This window comes from Equus przewalskii, chromosome 2, assembly GCF_037783145.1.
Source record: "Equus przewalskii isolate Varuska chromosome 2, EquPr2, whole genome shotgun sequence".
NCBI lineage: Eukaryota > Metazoa > Chordata > Mammalia > Perissodactyla > Equidae > Equus > Equus przewalskii.
The window spans coordinates 34,288,182-34,306,402 of record NC_091832.1 but is presented as its reverse complement, the minus strand read 5'-3'; the positions used below and the strand labels follow the sequence as shown (position 1 = coordinate 34,306,402).

Below are 18,221 nucleotides of genomic sequence, written 5' to 3'. Positions count from 1 at the left end.
GGCGCAGCTGGTGGCAGGCCTAGAATGCAAGCCAGATTTCAGACTTCCTTCTCTTTGCAGTAAGCGCCCTGGAAGTGTTTGCGCAGAGCTGAGGTTCAGCGAGACTAAAAGAAGTCTCATGGGAGGAGGAGGGGGAGGCTGGAGACCAGCTGGAAACTGCAATAGTCCAGGCAGGAGATGATGGAGGCCAGAGCCGGGCAGGGGCACAGTCTGGGGAGGCGGGGCCAAGCGGAAGAGACGCTGCTGATTGGATGTGGGAGGAGCGAGTGGGAGGAGCCAGAGTTGAAGGACTGGAGAAGCATCGCTAGCCTTGCCAGCTTGCCAGTGGGAGGGAGATGTGGGGTAATGAGTGCCAATTCTTCTCTTCGCTAACCTCAAACTGAACGGCCAAGACAGGCAGAAAAAAAAATTGCGGCCCCCCCCTCCGCCATTCCACCCCACTGCCGCAAGGGTGGAGGGATTTATAATCTTAAGAGATTAACACTGACACGCAGCGCTGTCACCGCGGGCCCCTCTCCCGAAGGGCGGGTAATTAGTACCGGCTTCCGCGCCTTGTTCGCTGTATGGAGCCAACAACTCCCAACCACATTTCTTCCCCTGCTCCAAACCTCTGGGAAAATCCAGTCGGCCCGGATTCAAATCGTGGCTGGACCACTTCCTAGCTGTGTAATCTTGAGCAAGTCACTTTAAGATCTCTGAGGCTCAGTTTTCTGATCAGTCCCATGAGGAATAAAGACTCCACCTTCCTCCCTCTGGGGGTCGTGGTGAGCTTTACATAAATCAGTGTACAAATAGAGCTTGGAACGGTGCCTGGCAGATGGTAGGATCTCAGTGAATGTCAGCCATGATTATGATTATTGAGAACGAATGGCCCACAGCTGCTGGTGGTTGACCTGATGGTTTTGTTCTCTCATTCGTTGAACGTATATTTATTGACAGCCTGATGTGTGCTGAGGATATGACAGTGAACGAAACGACAAACCCCTGCCGTCACGAATTTAACCAGTGGGTCAATGCCTTCAAAGAGAAGCTCTGGGCAGGCCTCACGACCTCCCTGGACCTTGGTTTCTCCATCTCTGCAATGAGGAGCTCTCCGTGGTCCTCTAGGGACTGACAGCAATGGAGGTCTGGGGCAGAGGACTTCCTAAGACTCAGCTGTCCCGTTGTGGCACCAGCCTTCTCCTCTAGGGAGAGAGCACCCCGTGGCTAGAAGTAATCAAGTAAAGGCTAAGCATCCTTGAAGGTCCCTCTCTCCTCTGAAATGTTAAGGCACTGTAAGGCTTTACTATTACAGGATGGAAATGATAAACTTAGAAACACACACATGGAATTTCTGAAAAGTTCTTAAATTCAAGAGAATAACAAGGGAACCACAAGGTGGCCCCACCACTCAGGCCCAATCTTGAAAAAATTATTATTTTTGTTATATATGTCATCATATAACAAACATCTGTGAATCTATTGCCCAGAATGAACAAATATTAACATTTCTGTCATATTTTCTTTAGATATTTTAAGAAACAAAGTATATCAAACATTACAGCAAAAGGTAAAGCAGAGGGACTAATGTTCTATCCAAGTATGTGCTACTAGTTTTTACAAAGCGAAAATTTAGCTAGAACCTTCTCTGCATAAAATGGTTCAAATGCTCATTCTGTTCGCACCTCCACTCCCCCAATTTCATCGTAGCAGGGAATTTAAGAGGCTTTGCCAGATTCACAGAGCGAGTAGCAGAGTTGGGATTATGAACCCAGGTCCCTGGCCTCCAAAGTCTGGTCCACACGGCACCTCTTGGGTTTGCTGTTGTTCACGTCAGGAATCGCTGGGCTGAAGGAGTTACAGCAGAGCTGAATGCCTTCCCCTTGTACAGATGGGAACGCTGAGGCCAAAAGCTAGCACGGACACAGCACCATGACGTTTACAGATTACACCAGTGTCATTTCACCCCATACACACCCTGTGAGGTGGGTGCTATCAGTCTGCTAACTATTGCGGAGGAGAAAACGGTGGCCTAAGGAGACGTGGCCACTGGCCCCAAGTCCACAGAGTTGGTGAGCAGCAGAAATGGGCCCCCAGGTCTGATCTTATGACTTCCAGCCCAGCGCTTGGTACACCGCATCCTGTTCCTTGGGGCACAGCAGAAATGGTCACAGTGGTGTAGGTAGTGTTGGGAGGGGGGACAGGCTGCACAGACCCATCTGTGGGCCACATTGGGGCTCCGAGTGCCAGAGAGCGGTTTGGGGTGGGTAAGGGGTGCTGCAGCGTCTTGAGGGTTCTCTGCGTTGGGTGTTGGGCAGACCCGGGTTTCAGTTCCTCTTGATCACTTGCTGCTGGGGACCTTGGGTATGGCCCTTGGCCTCTCTGAGCCCCAGTTCAAACCTACCTCTTGGCATTATTGTAGAGGTAGGAATAATATAAGAAAGCCCCCGGCATTTAGCGGGAACCTTTCAGTGGGAGGCACTACTTTTCTGTTTCTGTGGAGGGAAAAAGACCCCCCCTTCCCTTCATATTGTTCTACATTTCTTTTTTTTCTGTAGCAATTATCACTTTACGACTGAGCATTTATTATGTGTGTGGTTTATTGTCTGTCTCCTTCCTCTAAGATGTAAATCCATCAAGCGGGATCTTTGTTTTGGTTACCGTAGTGCCCCAATTGGTCAGGATAGCGTCTGACACCTAGTGGGGACTCAGTAAATGTTTGTTGAATGAATGAATGGAATCCACAATATTAATCTATGAGGGGTCCGGTGCAGACTCTTCTTAGCCAGGGGCACAGAGACACAGCAGGGTCACACTCAGGGGGTGCCACACCCCACCTCTCGACCTGCCGTGACTCCACCCCACTGCCCCAGGGGATTCCCAAATGTGTCCACACTCGTTGTTAGAACGGGTAGGAAGTGCCAATAGGCCAGGGACTCCATCCTTAGTGCTGGCACTGTCGGGGAAACCGATGGTTTCTGCTCCAAAGACCCTGAGGAGGAGGTGACCTGCTGTTTAAAGGTTTGAAGGAATTATTATATAGGTCATTATATATCACATATAATAATATGTATCTGTATATATGTGCGTGCAAACATATGGGTGTTAAGCCATCTGCCCGATACTTCCCCACGGGCTCCCCTTCGTAGCGCGGTGACCCCGCTGCGGGTGGCAGCCCGCCTCGGAGGCGAGTCCTGGATAAGGGCGGCCCACGGCCCCTGCTCTGAGTCTCTCCTGCGCCGCCGCCACGTGTGGGTTGGGGAGGGGGATGCAGGGTGTGGAGGCTGCCCCAGCTGGGGAGGCGACCTGGCGCAGCCGGAGCACTCGGATTGTCCCTCCACAGGCCTGGGTTACCGGGGACGCCGCCGCCTGCGAGGCCGGGGCTGGGCTCTCTCCGCCCACCGCGGGGCGGGGCGCAGGCTCCGTGGCGCGGGGACCGTGCGCTCCTGGAAGCGCCCAGCGGCTCCTCCGCGCACCCCGGCCCATCACGGCGCCTCCGCCGCCGCCCCCTCCTCTCCTAGCCCCGCGGCGCCTGCCGCAGTCGCCCGTGGCGGAGCAGCGCCGAGCGCCCCAGGTACCGAGTGCGGGCGGGAACGGGGCCGGTGACCGGGCAGACGGGTGGGGAGGGCGCGGAGGCGCGGCCGCTGCTCCTCCTCTCCCCGCGGGCTGGCCCGCCCCGCGCCCCCCGAACGCCGCAGGGGACCGTGTCCGCCCAAGCTCGGGGGTGCCTCAGCGTCGGCTCTGAGACTTGCCTTCCCCGCCGAGGGCTTGGCTTTGGCCCGTGGGCCCCCTCCTGCGACCCCAAGAACTAGGGCTCCCGACCTGGAGCCTCCCTACGCCCACCTGCCGCGGGGGAGCTTGCCACCGGCCTGAGAGCGCCCATTCGCCCCCTGCTCCCCCTCCCCGGGTCCCCGCCCCAGGCAGACGCCCCTGCCCCCACCTTACTGCCCACCGCTTCTAGGGGTTTCTGCTCGCACCCATCCAACCTCCAAGAGTCCTCTGGCCTCCCCATCCTCCTGACTTTCCGCCCGCTCCCTCTAGGGGACTCTGCTTCTCATCAGGTGCCCCCTCCCAAACTTCCTACTCGTTTCTCCCTGCCTGACATCCGAAGACACCCGTATAACCCCTCTCCATCCTCCTCGGGTCGCTGTCCTTTGATCTGGCGCCCCGTCCTTATGTTCCCACCTGTCCCCTGGGGGGTCTGTTCTCACCGACGACGCCCTTCCAGCCCCTCCTCCTCCAGGTCCCTCACCCTGTCTTCCTGCCAGTCCTCGGGCCCCCTCTCGGGCCCCAAGTCTTCGCCCTCCATCCCCTGCCCCCATGGTTCCAGATCCAGGCCCTGCCAACAACAGCACCCTAGACTGGGGGGCAGGGCCACCGTCGGACCCGGAGGGCAGCGGCTGGGTGGCGGCCGCGCTGTGTGTGGTCATCGCGCTGACTGCTGCAGCCAACTCGCTGCTCATCGCGCTCATCTGCACGCAGCCGGCGCTGCGCAACACGTCCAACTTCTTCCTGGTGTCGCTCTTCACCTCGGACCTGATGGTGGGGCTGGTGGTGATGCCGCCGGCCATGCTGAACGCGCTGTACGGGCGCTGGGTGCTGGCGCGCAGCCTCTGCCTGCTCTGGGCCGCCTTCGACGTGATGTGCTGCAGCGCCTCCATCCTCAACCTCTGCCTCATCAGCCTGGACCGCTACCTGCTCATCCTCTCTCCGCTGCGCTACAAGCTGCGCATGACGCCCCCGCGCGCCCTGGCGCTGGTCCTGGGCGCCTGGAGCCTCGCCGCGCTCGCCTCCTTCCTGCCCCTGCTGCTGGGCTGGCACGAGCTGGGCCGCGCGCGGGCACCCGCCCCGGGCCAGTGCCGCCTGCTGGCCAGCCTGCCCTTCGTCCTCGTGGCGTCGGGCCTCACCTTCTTCCTGCCCTCCGGGGCCATCTGCTTCACCTACAGCAGGATCCTGCTGGCCGCCCGAAAGCAGGCTGTGCAGGTGGCCTCCCTCCCTACCGGCATGGCCGGCCAGGCCTTGGAGACGCTGCAGGTACCCCGGGTGTGCAGGGAGACCTGGGCTTGTGGGATGGAGAGCAATGAGCAGCCATTGGGTGCCTGCTGGGCACCCATCACTTAATAGGTATAAACTTTCTGGCGACCTCCTAGTGGCCATTTCCTGTTCCCGCCTTTCTTTTTGACTTAAAGCCTGACTGTCCATGGGACAGCTCCATCAGGATGCGAGGCAGGCTTCTCGAAGCCAACATGTGCAACAGGGTATTCTGAGTGTCCCAACTCTCCCCACTTGCTCCCTCCTGATCTTCCCCATCATTGCAAATGGCACTATCTGGGTCACACACCGGAAACTTAGGAATAACTTTTCTCCCTCATGTTCACCCAATTCATTAGTGAGAGCTGTTGGCGCTGCCTCCTAAACCTGTGCCCTCTCCAATGCCACCTTCCTAACCCAAGCCACCATCGCTTCTTATCTGGGAGCCTTTGATAGTCTCCTGCTGGCTCCCCCTGCTTCCACGCCAAACACATTCCTAACCATTTTCTGCACAGCAGCCAGAGCAATAAAAAAAAGAAGTGATCCTGGTACTCCCTTGCTTCAAACCCTTCAGTGGCTCCCCATTGCTGTCAAGATAAAGAGGAGACCCATGTCAAGATCTGGCCTCGGGATCCCACCCTGCCAAGCCCTCCAGCTTCACTTCCTCCCCGCCCCCCTCCGCACCAGCCACGTGGCCACTCTGGAAGTTCCCAGCAGGCACTAGACTGACTTCTGTGCCAAGGTCTTTGCACTTGCAGTTCCCTCGGCCTGGAGTGCCCTTTCCCCACTTCTCCACATGGTCCTCCCCATCACTTGCTTCACTTTCTTCTGGTCTCTGCTCTGTCGTCTTCCCTAATCACTCGATCAAGGGTGGCAACTGTCACACTGCCCCAGACCCCTCCAGTTCTGACTTCCTGAGTTGTTCTCAGCAGCACTTCCCACCACCTGACTTTTATGTACTTTCCCGTTTAATTATTTACTGCTGATTCCCTCCTACTGGAATGTAAGCTCAGTGAGGGCGGGAACTTCTCTCTCTTGTTACTGCTGTTTTCCCAGCACCTAGAACAGCACCTGGCACCTCATCAGTGCTCAGTGCCTGTTGATGGAAGGAATGAAATGAACACAGGGCTCCAGCGAGCCTGGGCTGCAGCCCCCGTTCACGCTGCATCCTTTCTCCCACTCATTTCAGAATCAGTTCTTGTGTCTGATGGATCCTACGCTTTCTGGTACGTGAATTCATTTGCTCGGTAACGAGCACTGAGTACCTACTTTGTGCAGGAGCTGTTCTAGGCTGTGGATGTGGTGATGAACAGGACAGAGAAGGTCCTGCCTTCTTGGAATCTATGTTCTAGTCGAGGAGACAGACATTGATCTTGAAACCCTACCACGATGAGAGTCATGGAGCTTATAGGAGGGGTGCCTCACCCGGTGAGCATTCGAAATCTATTCGCTGTGCATGTGTTTGCAAACGGAAGCAAAGAAGTCACAAGGAGCCCTAAAAGAAAATGCTGGGGGAGTCCTCCTGGTCATTTAGGCCAGCACCCTGCCTTCCAGGCAGAATGACCCGTGGGCCTCTCAAGCCAGAAATGTGTCTGTGCTAATACGGCCCCGCTTTCTGGAAAGGCTCTTCCCTTGGTTTGAATGTGGAAATGTCAGACCCCCCCGCTGCCCTTGCTTCTTAGCCACTTGGCTCCTAAGCAAGCCTTCTGCGTGCCCATTTCCCCTATTGCCTGCATTGGGGAATTTGCTTAAGGGATGCTGCCTCTGCTCTGGCCTGCTGGGTCACCACCCCTTTCCCCCACCTGAGCTGGCCTGCCCCAGAAACCAGGCTTCCAGCCTGGGGTGGAGCCTCTCTCAATGCCTCGACCTAAAGGAACTGATCAGAATGAACAAAGCTTGGCATGTGTTAGACCCCATTCCTCCTGTTCTCAGCCCCACATAGCCTTAGTTTCCTTCCCCAATCCAGCCTCCGTTTCCCCATCGAGGCAAGGGAGCTGGGCACAGCTCCCCTCGGGTTGAGAACATGGGAGCTGAGCAGCCTTGGGCATTCTTCTGTCCCCCCATCCGCCTGCCTATTTACGTGAATGGGCTTTTAAAAAGCTGCTGGTTGGCTCAGTGGTTTCAGCCAGGTCTTTCCGGCCCCAGGGGCTGTGAGAAAGGGGTCATGCTTGCAGCCGAGGCAGGGATGTGGGCTGGGGGTGGAGAGGGGGGGCCTGGCAGGTAATGGTGTCAGGGTGAGATGCTGTGAGTGCAGGAGTGTGTGTGTTTGCATGTGCCCGTGTGTGAAAGGTGGGTACCCGCGTGGGGATGGTGCTCATCCTTGGGAGATTACAGAGGGACCAGTGTGGGAGCTCAGCTTGATGGAGAGCAGCAGAAGGAGGCTGGGCTGGAAGTTTCTGCCTTCTCAGCCTCTTTCTCTCCTTGCTGGGATTCCTGTGTCTCTGTGGCCCACAGCTCTCTCCCCATCATCTTCCTCTGTATGTCATCATTCTCCCTTTCTCTCACCCCTCTCTCCTGCAGGTCCATCGCTCCCCATTCTCTTCCTTCTGCGTCCCCTTATCTTTTTATCCCCCTTCTCTCCCATCAGTTTATCCCCCTTCCCTCCTCCCCGCCTCGTTTCACCCTCCCTCACCCAACTGTGCATCACTCTGCCTCAGTGATCCTTCCCTCCCGTCTCTGCCTCCTCCCCCACAGAGGAGGCTGCGATCACAGAAATATCTCAGAGCGGGAGGAGGGGCCGAGCCAGGGAGAGGTTGTCAGAGGAGCAGTGCTGAGCATGGCAGGCTTGGCTGCTGCTCTGAACGAGGCGGCCTGGTGCAGCCAGGGTTGGGCATAGGAGCTTGTGTGTCCGGCTGGCCATGGGTTCAAACCCTGCCTCCTTTCCATCATAGCTGGATAGCTTTGGACAAGTCATTTCACCTCCCTGTACCCCGGGGGTAATGCTATTTATCACATGAGACTGTTTGAAGAATCAATGAGATAATATATGTAGACCTGGCAGTCAACACATGTTAGTTCCTCTTCTTTCCTCTGGGTGGTAAGATATATGGTGCTGGGAGGCTCACTCCTTTGAGCATTTTGAGGGGGAGAAAACCACATCACTGTCAGCAGCAGCATCACCATTAGCAAAGAGTTAAGCTGGCCACCAATAACAGTCAACAACGACAACGATGATAGCTAGCACTATATGTTGCTTACTACGGGCCAGGCACTGTTTGTGTAACTTTCTGTGTATTATCTTACTTAATCCTTACTACAATCCTACGAGGTGGATGCCGTCATGATTGTCATTTTACAGATGAGAGAGTTGAGGCACAGAGATGAGAATTTCCTCACTTAAGGTCACTCAGCTCGTTAGTAACAGAGCCAGGATTTGATGTCAGGCAGCCTGACCCCAGAGTCAGCCTCGTAACCCTCACGCTCTGATCAGATGATCATGGTCAATTTAAGTCATGCAAGGTAACACGCAAGCACGCTTCCAAATAAAACTCCAACAACAGAGAGGAAGTAAAAGACCCCTCGAACCCCCATCCAGTTGTCATCTACTCCCAGGGACTCTCATCAATTTAGGACACGTCTTCCCAGTCCTTTTCCTATGGGTTTACATGTTTGTTTCTGTACCTAACGAAACAGTGTTTTGTTCTGCATATTTTTTAAGACAAACGGAATCATGCAGTGTCTGTAGTTTTTCAATGTGCCATTATCACTTATTAATATGTCTTGGAGCTCTTGCCATTTGACTCATTCTTGTAAACATCTGTGTGGTGTTCCACAGTGGGAATGTACTGTGGTTTATTTAATCGCTCTCCTTTTGATGGACATTCAGGCCATTTCCAATGTTTTCCTATCCCGAGCAGTGCTGTGACACACATTCTTGTGTGTGCTGGGTATTTACGGCCACAGGAACCTGTAAGCGGAATTGCCTCCTGGAAGGGTGCTGCCAAATTGTTCTCCAGGTGGCTGCCCTCAGACAGTGACATATGCCGTGGACATGTATAAGGGACATGCAAACAACAGAATGTGGCCGTGAGGGGCCATGAGGTGGCCACAAAGCAGAGGGAAGTGGAAGGGTGAGGCTGGCACCAGCCAGACCTCAGGATGTGGTTGGTGGTTGTCATTGGCTTCTGCTCCATGAAGGCCTCTCTGTGATAGTGTTGGGGTTCCTGGAACACTACCCTTGCTGTGGCTCATAGACGCCATCCCACAAAATGGAAGCAGCATGACAAAGTAGAAAAAATGCAGTTTCTGGAGCCAGAAATGACTTTGAATCCCTGACTCGACACTTATCTGCTGTGTGACTCCTGGAAATTATTTTGCCTCTCTGAACCTCATCTGCAAAAAGGGGGTAATAATACCTGCCTCCCAGTAAGATTGAGTGGCAGAATGAATATCAAATACTGATGCACAGAAAGTGCTCAATAAACAGGGATGACAGTGCTGATTTGGGGTCATTTGGGGCATTTTGATTTAAGGCCTTGTACTGGCACAATGTGACCTGGGCAAGGTCCCCTACCCTCTCTGAGCCTCAGTTTCCTTCTCTCTTCTCTCTTGCCTGTGTTCTTTGGTCAACTCTCTGGGGAGAAGAGGAGAAAGAAAACACAGGGTTGTTCCCAGGAAGACTAAAGAAGGAATTTCAGATCACCTTGAACTCCTTCTCTGGAGTTCCTTCCCCTGGTGATTGCCCTCAAGAGATCTCCCCACGTGTCTCAGTTCCCCAGGCAGGGTCAAGGCTTCTCCTGCCCCCATCCCAGTCACCAGGAGCCAGAGGGGTTCCTGTGTGAGTGGGCCATCTAGAGACAGTGGCTTCCCTCCCCTATTGTCTCTCCCTGTGGGTGACAGCAATTCGAAGGCATGGCAGATCTCCTGGGGAGCAGGAGCCTCTTGCTCCAGGCTGACCATGGTGGGGCCATAGATTCTACTCTGGAGGAGAGAAAGTTGGAGGAGGAAAGGGAAAAAACAGATCCACTTCTCCTCCCTTCCTACAGCATGGTGAGTCTGAGCATTTGTCCTGGCATCCGGGCTGCTTTGACTGAGCCCGAGCTGCTGACAGAAGGACTGGGCTCCCAACGATGCTAAAAACTTCTCCAAACTCATACACATACCACTGCAGCGACATCAGGGCTTCCAAGTATTTGGCACTCACTCTACGTGGGGCACCGTGCATGCATTTATTATCCACACCCTCACAGCGATTCCGTGAGCTGAGTATTGTTTCTCCCATTTTGCAGATGTGGAAACAGAGACTCTCTCAAGATCACAGAGCGCGTAAGTGGTAGAGGCGTGATGTGAAGCCAGATCACTTGTCTTAAAATCCTGACTCCTGCCTCCGCACAAGGCTGCCCCAAGACAGAGGGGAGGAATCAAGGGACTCTCTTTGGCTGCTCTTTGTGAATTTGTCCTCGTATTTCACCGGGATAAACACATTGAGGGGTGGGAGCTACAGTGTGCTTCATCTCCGCCCTCCAGGCCACCGCCATTCCGGAATCAGGCTCCCTGATCCAATAGAAAGATAGTGTTTGGTGGGGTTTCAGCACCATGGACAGGACACAAAGACTGGATCCCCTGGAGAGGCTGGGAGAGCGGAGCTGGACTGGAAGGGGAGCTCCTGCTCATGGGAACGGGGTGTGGGTTTGGCTCTGGTGCTCTGTGGCTGACACATCTTCTTGGCTTTGTCTCCTCCGCCCCCTTTCCATCTGTGGAGGTTGCTTGGGAATCCAGTTCCCTTCCTGCCTCCTTCTGACTCTTTCATCTCCCCATAACCAACCTACCACTGGCTGCCTCATGAACTAAGCTGGACTCTCATGCGGTTTAGGAAATATTGTCAGAATCCTTGGCTTTCACAGCCCAGGTGTGTTCCCAGGCAGCACACACACCTTTGCCTAGTTCAATGAATTGTGCACACCTCTACACACTGAGGTATGTATACACTTCAGCTGTAAACATAGGTGGGTCTCACTTTGTGTAAAGCTAATGTATGAAAATCCAAATTGAATACAACACGTGGTTTAGAGGAGGGCTCCACATACCAGCTTTCATGGACCTCTAGAGGTGTCTTGGATGGACTTCTAGGTGGTCTTGGAAACTGCTGGAAGTGTGGGAAATTTTCTTCTGTGCATATGTGTGTGTGTAAAATTGTATAAGGTTCTTGTGTTCTGGGGAGAGGTTTTGTGGATTTCTTTATATTCTCAATGGGCTCACGAGGTTGATAAGTTAAGAGAACCACTGGCTAAAGGATCGTCTGGTTCAGAGAACCTTTTAATGTTTTGGGACTGTCGGTCTCCAGTTTGCAAAGCCAAATTCTCACCTCCTCACGCCCATGTCCCCCTTTCGTGGCTCCTCCTTCTCTCCCTCATGCTCCTGCTCTGGAAGTCCACGTTTGGAAAGGAGGTGTCTGCTAGTCCACGGCATAATTTGAGTTGTAAAATGCCAATGTTACCAGCACCCCTAGTAATTTATAACAGATTTCATGGCAAACATTTGCTGTCTGCACATGCCTTCAAAAAATCACTGTATTAATGGCTCAGACAAAACCATCACTCCAAAATATGAAGAGAATCCATATGCAGAGAGATGGCCAAGCTTTGGACAGCAACAGCGCCTCTTTTGTTGAGTACTGTTCAGTTGCAACTAATTCTTCTAGTGCCAAAGGCTTTGGAAGGAGCCGGGACTCACGGTCCTGTGTGCCGACCGTGTTGACTGCTGTCCTTTGTGGGAGGGTGGGTCTGCTGAATGTCTGATTTGTGTTTGGGGCAGTGTTGCTGTGTCTCATTGCACTTCCTAGAGCTCCTCGTGAAGTGTTGGGTCAGGGTCAGGGCTCATGAAGGACCAGGATCAGGGCTCAGTCTATTGCTGGGGTCAGGGCTCAGTCTGGGGCTAAGGTTGGGCTCAGTCTGGTCCAGGGTCGAGGCTCAGTTTGAGACGTTGGTTATGCTGGGCTCAGTCTATGGTAGGTATCAGGGCTCAGTCTGGGACCATGAGTAGGGCTTGGTCTGGAGCCAGGGTCAAGGTTCAGTCTGGAGTCAGGGTCAGGCCTCAGTCTAGGACTACAGTTGGGACTCAGCCAAGGATCAGGGCTCAGTTTATTGCTGTTACTAGGGATCAGTCTAGAATTAGGATCAAGGCTCACTCTGTGGCCAGGATCAGGGTCAGACCGGGGCTCTTTCTCAGCTGACTCATGTGACCTTCCTTTCCGCAGGTGCCCAGGACCTCACGCCCAGGGGTGGAGTCGGCTGACAGCAGGCGCCTGGCCACCAAGCACAGCAGGAAGGCCTTGAAGGCCAGCTTGACCCTGGGCATCCTGCTGGGCATGTTCTTTGTGACGTGGCTGCCCTTCTTTCTGGCCAACATAGCCCAGGTAATGCCACTGCAGGGAGCAGGTGAGTCCAAGCCTTGCTGGGGAGGCCCCAACCGCACCCCAGCCCAGACACAGGGAGGGAGACACAGGGAGAGAAGAGGTCGGGCTGCATCTCATGGTGGATGTGTCTGTGTGCGTCTGTCCCATCCATGCTGGGTTGGGTGGTCTGTGTCCCTGCTCCAGGACCAGGCATGACACACACTATCCCTCCAGGCCGTGTGCAACTGCATCTCCCCAGGCCTCTTCGATGGCCTCACGTGGCTGGGATACTGTAACAGCACCATGAACCCCATCATCTACCCACTCTTCATGCGGGACTTCAAGCGGGCGTTGGGCAGGTTCCTGCCGTGTCCCCGCTGCCCCCGGGAGCGCCAAGCCAGCCTTGCCTCACCCTCCATGCGAACCTCTCACAGTGGCCCCCGACCGGGCCTGAGCCTGCAGCACGTTCTGCCACTGCCCCTGCCCCCAGGCTCGGACTCAGACTCAGGCTCGGGGGGCTCCTCAGGCCTGCAGCTCATGGCCCAGCTGCTGCTGCCTGGAGAGGCCACCCGGGACCCCCCGCCACCTGCCAGGGGTGCTGCTGTGGTCAACTTCTTCAACATGGATCCCGTGGAGCCCGAGCTGCGGCTGCATCCTCTTGGTACTCCCACGAACTGATCCGGGCTTGGAGCTGGTCAGCGGGAGTGGGACTGGATGGAACTAAGTCCTTGAGGCCTTGGACCAACTCTTGGCTGGGCCAGGAGGCTGCAGGTCCAGTGGGGCGAGCTCCAGTGGGGTGCACTAAATCAGCCCCCACTGCCTAACTTCAGGTCCGCTACTTAGAGGGACTGGCTCAGATGTGGCTTTTTCCAGGATGCTTCATTGCTGTGTGAGATTTGTGGGTGTGTGTAGGGGATGGTTGGAGGACTCCAGGAGTGGGGAAAAGGACCTCTTGGTTGAGATCAGGATGAAGACAATCATCTCTGCACCATCTCTCAGAGTGCATGGGAGGGATGCCTGTGTCTGCAGAGATGGACTCGCGCAGGGCTGACTCCCTCAAGCCTCTAAGCGTGGGTCATGGGCCGATGGCATCACCCGGGAGTTTGTTAAAAAAACACCTCTGCCCCACCCCAGACCTGCTGAGTGAGCACCTGCACGTTAGCAAGAGCTCCAGGTGAATCATGTGCTCATTACAGCTTGAGGTGTGTTGGCTTACGTGATCTTTAACCCTGAGCATGATTTGCTGGCGTTCTTGGACTGGCTAGCCCCTCAGGATGTATGTAGCTGCACAGAAAAACACCCGAGCCTGGGAGTCAGGAGGCATACATTTGAATCTCTGCTCCACTGCTTCCCAGCCCTTGCACAGGTTACTTAACCTCTCTGAGCCTGTTATTCCACATGCAGAATGGCATAACGATGCCTCTCCTGTAAGGTCTGATGAGAATTAAGACAATGTGCGTAGAATGCCCAGCACCTGGCAGGTGGTCAGTAGGTGGTAGCTGTCATTATAACTTCTGGCCAACCAGCCCCCTGGCCTCTGGCTGTGGGCCAGGAAGGGCTCTCTGTTCCCACTGTCCTTTCCACCTTCCTCCTCCTCTTCAGCCCTGGCCCAGATTCCCACAACCTGACTCTGGTTCCTCAACTCCTTGCTCTGGATGCTGGCAGGGCCCCCATCTCAGCTCCCAGGCTGCTGCACTGCCTTTCATGGGGGCATGGTTTCTTGTTAACATCTGGGATGGGTGGTCCTCTTCCCTGGGCTTCCTTAGACCTAGAAGGGAACAAGCTGATGGGGACAGAACCAGCCTTTTGCCCCACTTCCCCTGGTCTTCGCTGGGTCAGTGAGGGAAATGGGCGTGGTGGCTACTTGGGTCACAAGAGTTGAAGAGGAGCTGTGCCCGTGTGGGCTGGTGCCTTCGGGCAGGCAGGTGACCCTGGCACAGGGCCTGGTATTTTTAGAGGAGAGTCTTGGTGCCTACAGTTTACGTGCTGTAGGCTCCTTTTCAGTCTGAGGTTTATCTTACTCTCCACCCCCAACCAAGTTCCATCAACCCCGGGGGCTCCGCTGCTGGCCTGGCGCTCTCCTTGGTGCTGATCAGCACAACCCCGGCCTGGCCCCTGGCCGCAGACTGGCCATGGTGCTTGCTGGGCTTTTCCTCTGCCCCCAGGCCTGCCCGAGGGACTCTCCATAAGCACTAGCTGAAGGCAGTGACTGTGGGGTGGTCTGGATTCACTTGGGCTGGAGAAGCAGCTGGTGAAGTGGGAAGAGACCGTGGACACAGGTGTTCTGAGTTCCGGTCCAGACTCTGTCCCTGGTTTGCTCTGGGACCTCAGTGAAGTCATTTCCCCTCTCGGGGCCTCAGTTTTCCCTGGGTGACATGAGCTGTTTAGACTCATAGCCGCAGGAGTTCTGTAAATATTTGTTGAACCACCAAATACATATACCCCTGAGGACCAGTTCAGCTCCAACACTCCAACTGCCCCTGCCTCCCCCTCCCCACTGCCTCCTCCAGAGCTTGGCAATACTTCCTCTGCCTGGGCCTTGATTTCCCCATCTGCACAATGGGGGAGAACGATCTCTGGCCCTGTCATTCAGGGACAGCAGGAGGAACAAAGGAGACGGTTCCCATGGTTGCAGATACAGTGGCTAAGAGCTGGGGCTCTGGAGGCCAAGTGACTGGAGTTTGAGTCTGACCGGCTGTGTGACCTTGAGTAGGTTGCCTAACTTCTCTGGACCTCAATATCTGCAAATATAAAATGAAGATAACAATAGTACCTACCTCACAGGGTTGTTGTGAGGGTCAACTGAGACAATCCACGTAAGCACTATGTACACGGGCAATACTCAGTAAGTGGTAGCTATTATTATTCTTTATTATAATCAGCAGCAGCAGCAGCTCTGCTCCTGCTACAGGAAATCCTTTCCCGGGATAATTCATTCTTATCACCAGGCCCAGTCCCCACCCACAGTGCACGCTGATTCAGCGTTTATTCACCTTGCTCTGTTACAGTTACATCCAGGGCGACCATGTAGCACAACTTCAGGGGGCGCCCTTCACATGATGTCTATGTGATTGATGCCCCTACAGTTGTGCAGTGCGCAGCCTGCATGGCTGTATGTGGCAGATCGGATTGGGTCTCCCAAGGGTAGAGAGAGTAAGCTGCTTGCTCCCCACCTGCGCCTGCTCTGCAGGTGCGTCAGTGGTGCCCGTGGGCTGGCGGGCAGCCCTGGAGTGGACGGAAGAGCAGGGGGAGGGCAGCAGGGGGGCCTCAGGCCTGAGAGCCCCCGGGCCTCCTGATGGACAGCCTGACCCACCGCCGTGACCTGGAGACAGCAGGCCCGGGCCTGGTGGCATCCTGGGGCTCTAAACTGGGCTGGTTGGCTTTGCGGGCTCTGGTCTTGCTTCCGGGGGAGGGGACGCTGTCTCCCTACAATTCCCCCTCCTTTCCAGGCCCTTCCTTTCAATGCCAATGCCTTCAACTTAGGAAAGGCTGCGGTGGAACTCTTCAGGGCTCACGTGGCAACCTGATGGAGGGGTAAGGGAGCGCCGCATACAGAAATCTGGAAGACGGCTCAGGCCCCCTTTTGGGGTCAGTCCAGCCCGGGGCAGGAACCCTGGGTCTCGCTGGCACAGTCGGGGCAGCCCAGTGGGTTGGGGCCCACACTGTGGCTGCAGGTTTGGGTGCTCCCCGCGGGCCTGGCAGCAACAGCAGAGGCAGCCCTCTCAGGTTGGTCCAGCTCTGTTGGCACCTGGGCGTGGCTGGGGTCAGCGCATGTGGCCACTTTGGAGGTGTCTCCGGGTGCAGGACCCCTGGTTTGCCCGTCCTGGGGGGCCGTCTTGTCTGAGGAGGCGGCGGCTGCTGCCTGGCGAGGTTCCTCTGGGGGCAGGCTGCCCGGGGCCAGCGAGAGCCCCTTTTCGTCCCACCCGGGCTTGGTGGGGATGCCCACAGCCTTCAGGATGACGTCCATCTGCCTGGCATAGTCCAAGTGGCCGCTGACCTGCAGGAGGACAGTGAGTGAGGGCCACAGGGGCTGGGCAGAGCCTGGCCCTCCCCAGGGCCCCAAGCTGAGCTCCTGGGCCTCACCCTCTCCCCACCAACCCCAATGCCATGACTCCAGCTCTCAGCGACCCTGCAATCCAGAGTGGGATGGGCAGCGTCTAGGGTCAAGGCTGCTCTAGAATCCGTTAAATAAAGACGGAGGCAGCTTCTCTACTAATCTGGTCCTCCGCGGGCAGGGGGGGCTCTCCTGATAGATGGGAAGGTGGAGAGGAAGTTCTCATCCTCTGCCTGCAGCTTCAGGTTACATCTGCTGCACACCCGCTCCGGGACCCCGGGCAGGCCCTTTTCTCCCTCCGACCTCTACTCGCCTCAGCTGTAAGATGGGGACGATAAGAGCAGCTACACAGGGGGCTGCTGTGAGGACTCCCTCAAATTGAAAAGAGAGTTATGGTACAGGCTGCAAGGAAGTTTCTACGATTTACGCTTCCCCTTTTCTCTTAGTCATAAGACTCCAGTTTATAGCTGGGTACATCTCAGCCTCCCTTGCAGCTAAGTGCAGCATCGTGACAAGTTCCGGCCAATGAGATGAAGAGTGGTGTTATGTGGTGCTCCTTGGAAGTCTCTTTAAAAGAGGGAGTGCTCTTCTTTTCCCCCTATTTCCTCTTTCCTGCTGGCTGGAATTCAGACATGATGGCCAGAGCTTCAGCTGCCATCTTGGGCCATGAGTCAGTCCACCAAGAATGGCAGAGCAGCAAGACAGAGGGAATTTTGGCTCCTGAAGACTGTGGAGCCACCACGCCAGCCCTGAACTGCCTATTCTAGACGTTTCTTACATGACAGCATCAAGTCGTGTGTGTTTAAGCCATTTCAGCTGGGCCTCTCTTATAAGGATCTGAATCTTCACTAAGACAAGGACCAAGAACTCGGAAGTGCCCACTCCCTTCCTCAGAGAATAGAGACACCCCCACTTTGGGCGGGAGGGTGTCAGTGAATGCAGAGCACGGGTGTGACCGGAATGCCCGATGCCTAACTGTGACGATGGACAATGCCGTACACACAGCATCCCTAACACATCGTGGAAAATGGACTTTTTGCTTTTTAAGATTGGCACCTGAGCTAACATTCATTACTCATCTTTTTTTTTCCTCCCTAAAGCCCCCCAGTACATAGTTGTATATTCTAGTTGTGGGTCCTTCTGTTTGTGGCATGTGGGCACCACCTCAGCGTGGCCTGATGAACAGTGCCATCTCCGCACCCAGAATCTGAACTGGTGAAACCCGGGGCCACCAAAGTGGAACGCGTGAACCCAACCACTCAGCTATGGGGCCGGCCCTGGGAAATGCACTTATCAGACACCCTCCTTTGACAGGTGTTGGCTGCTAACTGTACATAAAGAAATTGAGCCACAGAGAGGTAAGGTGACTTGCCCAAGGTTGCACAGCTAAAAAGTGTCAGAGCTGGGATTTGAATCCAGGCCTGTTCTCTTCAATCCGTTGGGGAGGGCAGACTTTAAAAATCATTCTCATTTTATAGATGAGGAAAGTGAAGCCCAGAGAGGGTGGTGGTTTGCTTAATGACACACAGCGCGTGAAGAGCAAAGCCATCTGCTGCGTGCTTGAGGTGCTGCATGTGGAGGCTGCTCAGCTCAGATTTGCTCCCTGAAATGCAGCCCCGTGCTCTCCCCAGCCAGTCGAGGGGGCCTGTGTTAGTGCGAAAGGCGAGCATGAGAGAGAACATTCCTTCAAGGCTCAAGAGGGAGGTTTTTGTTAAAAGATGACAGGCAAACGCTGCTGGGAATCTTGGGAAACAACAAAGGCTGGCTGATAACATCTGCATTTCCGTTTGAATCAAAGATCACAGCGGGTTATTCAAATGGTTT

At 55.0% G+C, this 18,221-nt stretch overlaps 2 protein-coding genes across 3 annotated transcripts in view; one reads left to right on the top strand and one right to left on the bottom strand.

The window, feature by feature from the left end:
- Positions 1 to 4,149: 4,149 nt before the first annotated feature.
- HTR6 (5-hydroxytryptamine receptor 6) lies at positions 4,150 to 15,117 on the top strand. Its single transcript, XM_008519131.2, has 3 exons — positions 4,150 to 5,013; positions 12,206 to 12,364; positions 12,578 to 15,117. The coding sequence occupies exons 1-3, from the start codon at positions 4,300 to 4,302 to the stop codon at positions 13,019 to 13,021; spliced, it is 1,317 nt and encodes a 438-aa protein (XP_008517353.1). The 5' UTR covers positions 4,150 to 4,299; the 3' UTR covers positions 13,022 to 15,117.
- Positions 15,118 to 15,193: 76 nt separating this feature from the next.
- TMCO4 (transmembrane and coiled-coil domains 4) overlaps positions 15,194 to 18,221 on the bottom strand; it is a 91,648-nt gene continuing 88,620 nt past the window's right edge. For both annotated transcript variants that reach the window (XM_070600781.1, XM_070600790.1), the window contains one exon: positions 15,194 to 16,340. In XM_070600781.1, coding sequence (XP_070456882.1) covers positions 15,933 to 16,340 — 408 coding nt within the window. In that variant the 3' untranslated portion in view covers positions 15,194 to 15,932. The remainder of the gene's footprint in view (positions 16,341 to 18,221) is intronic.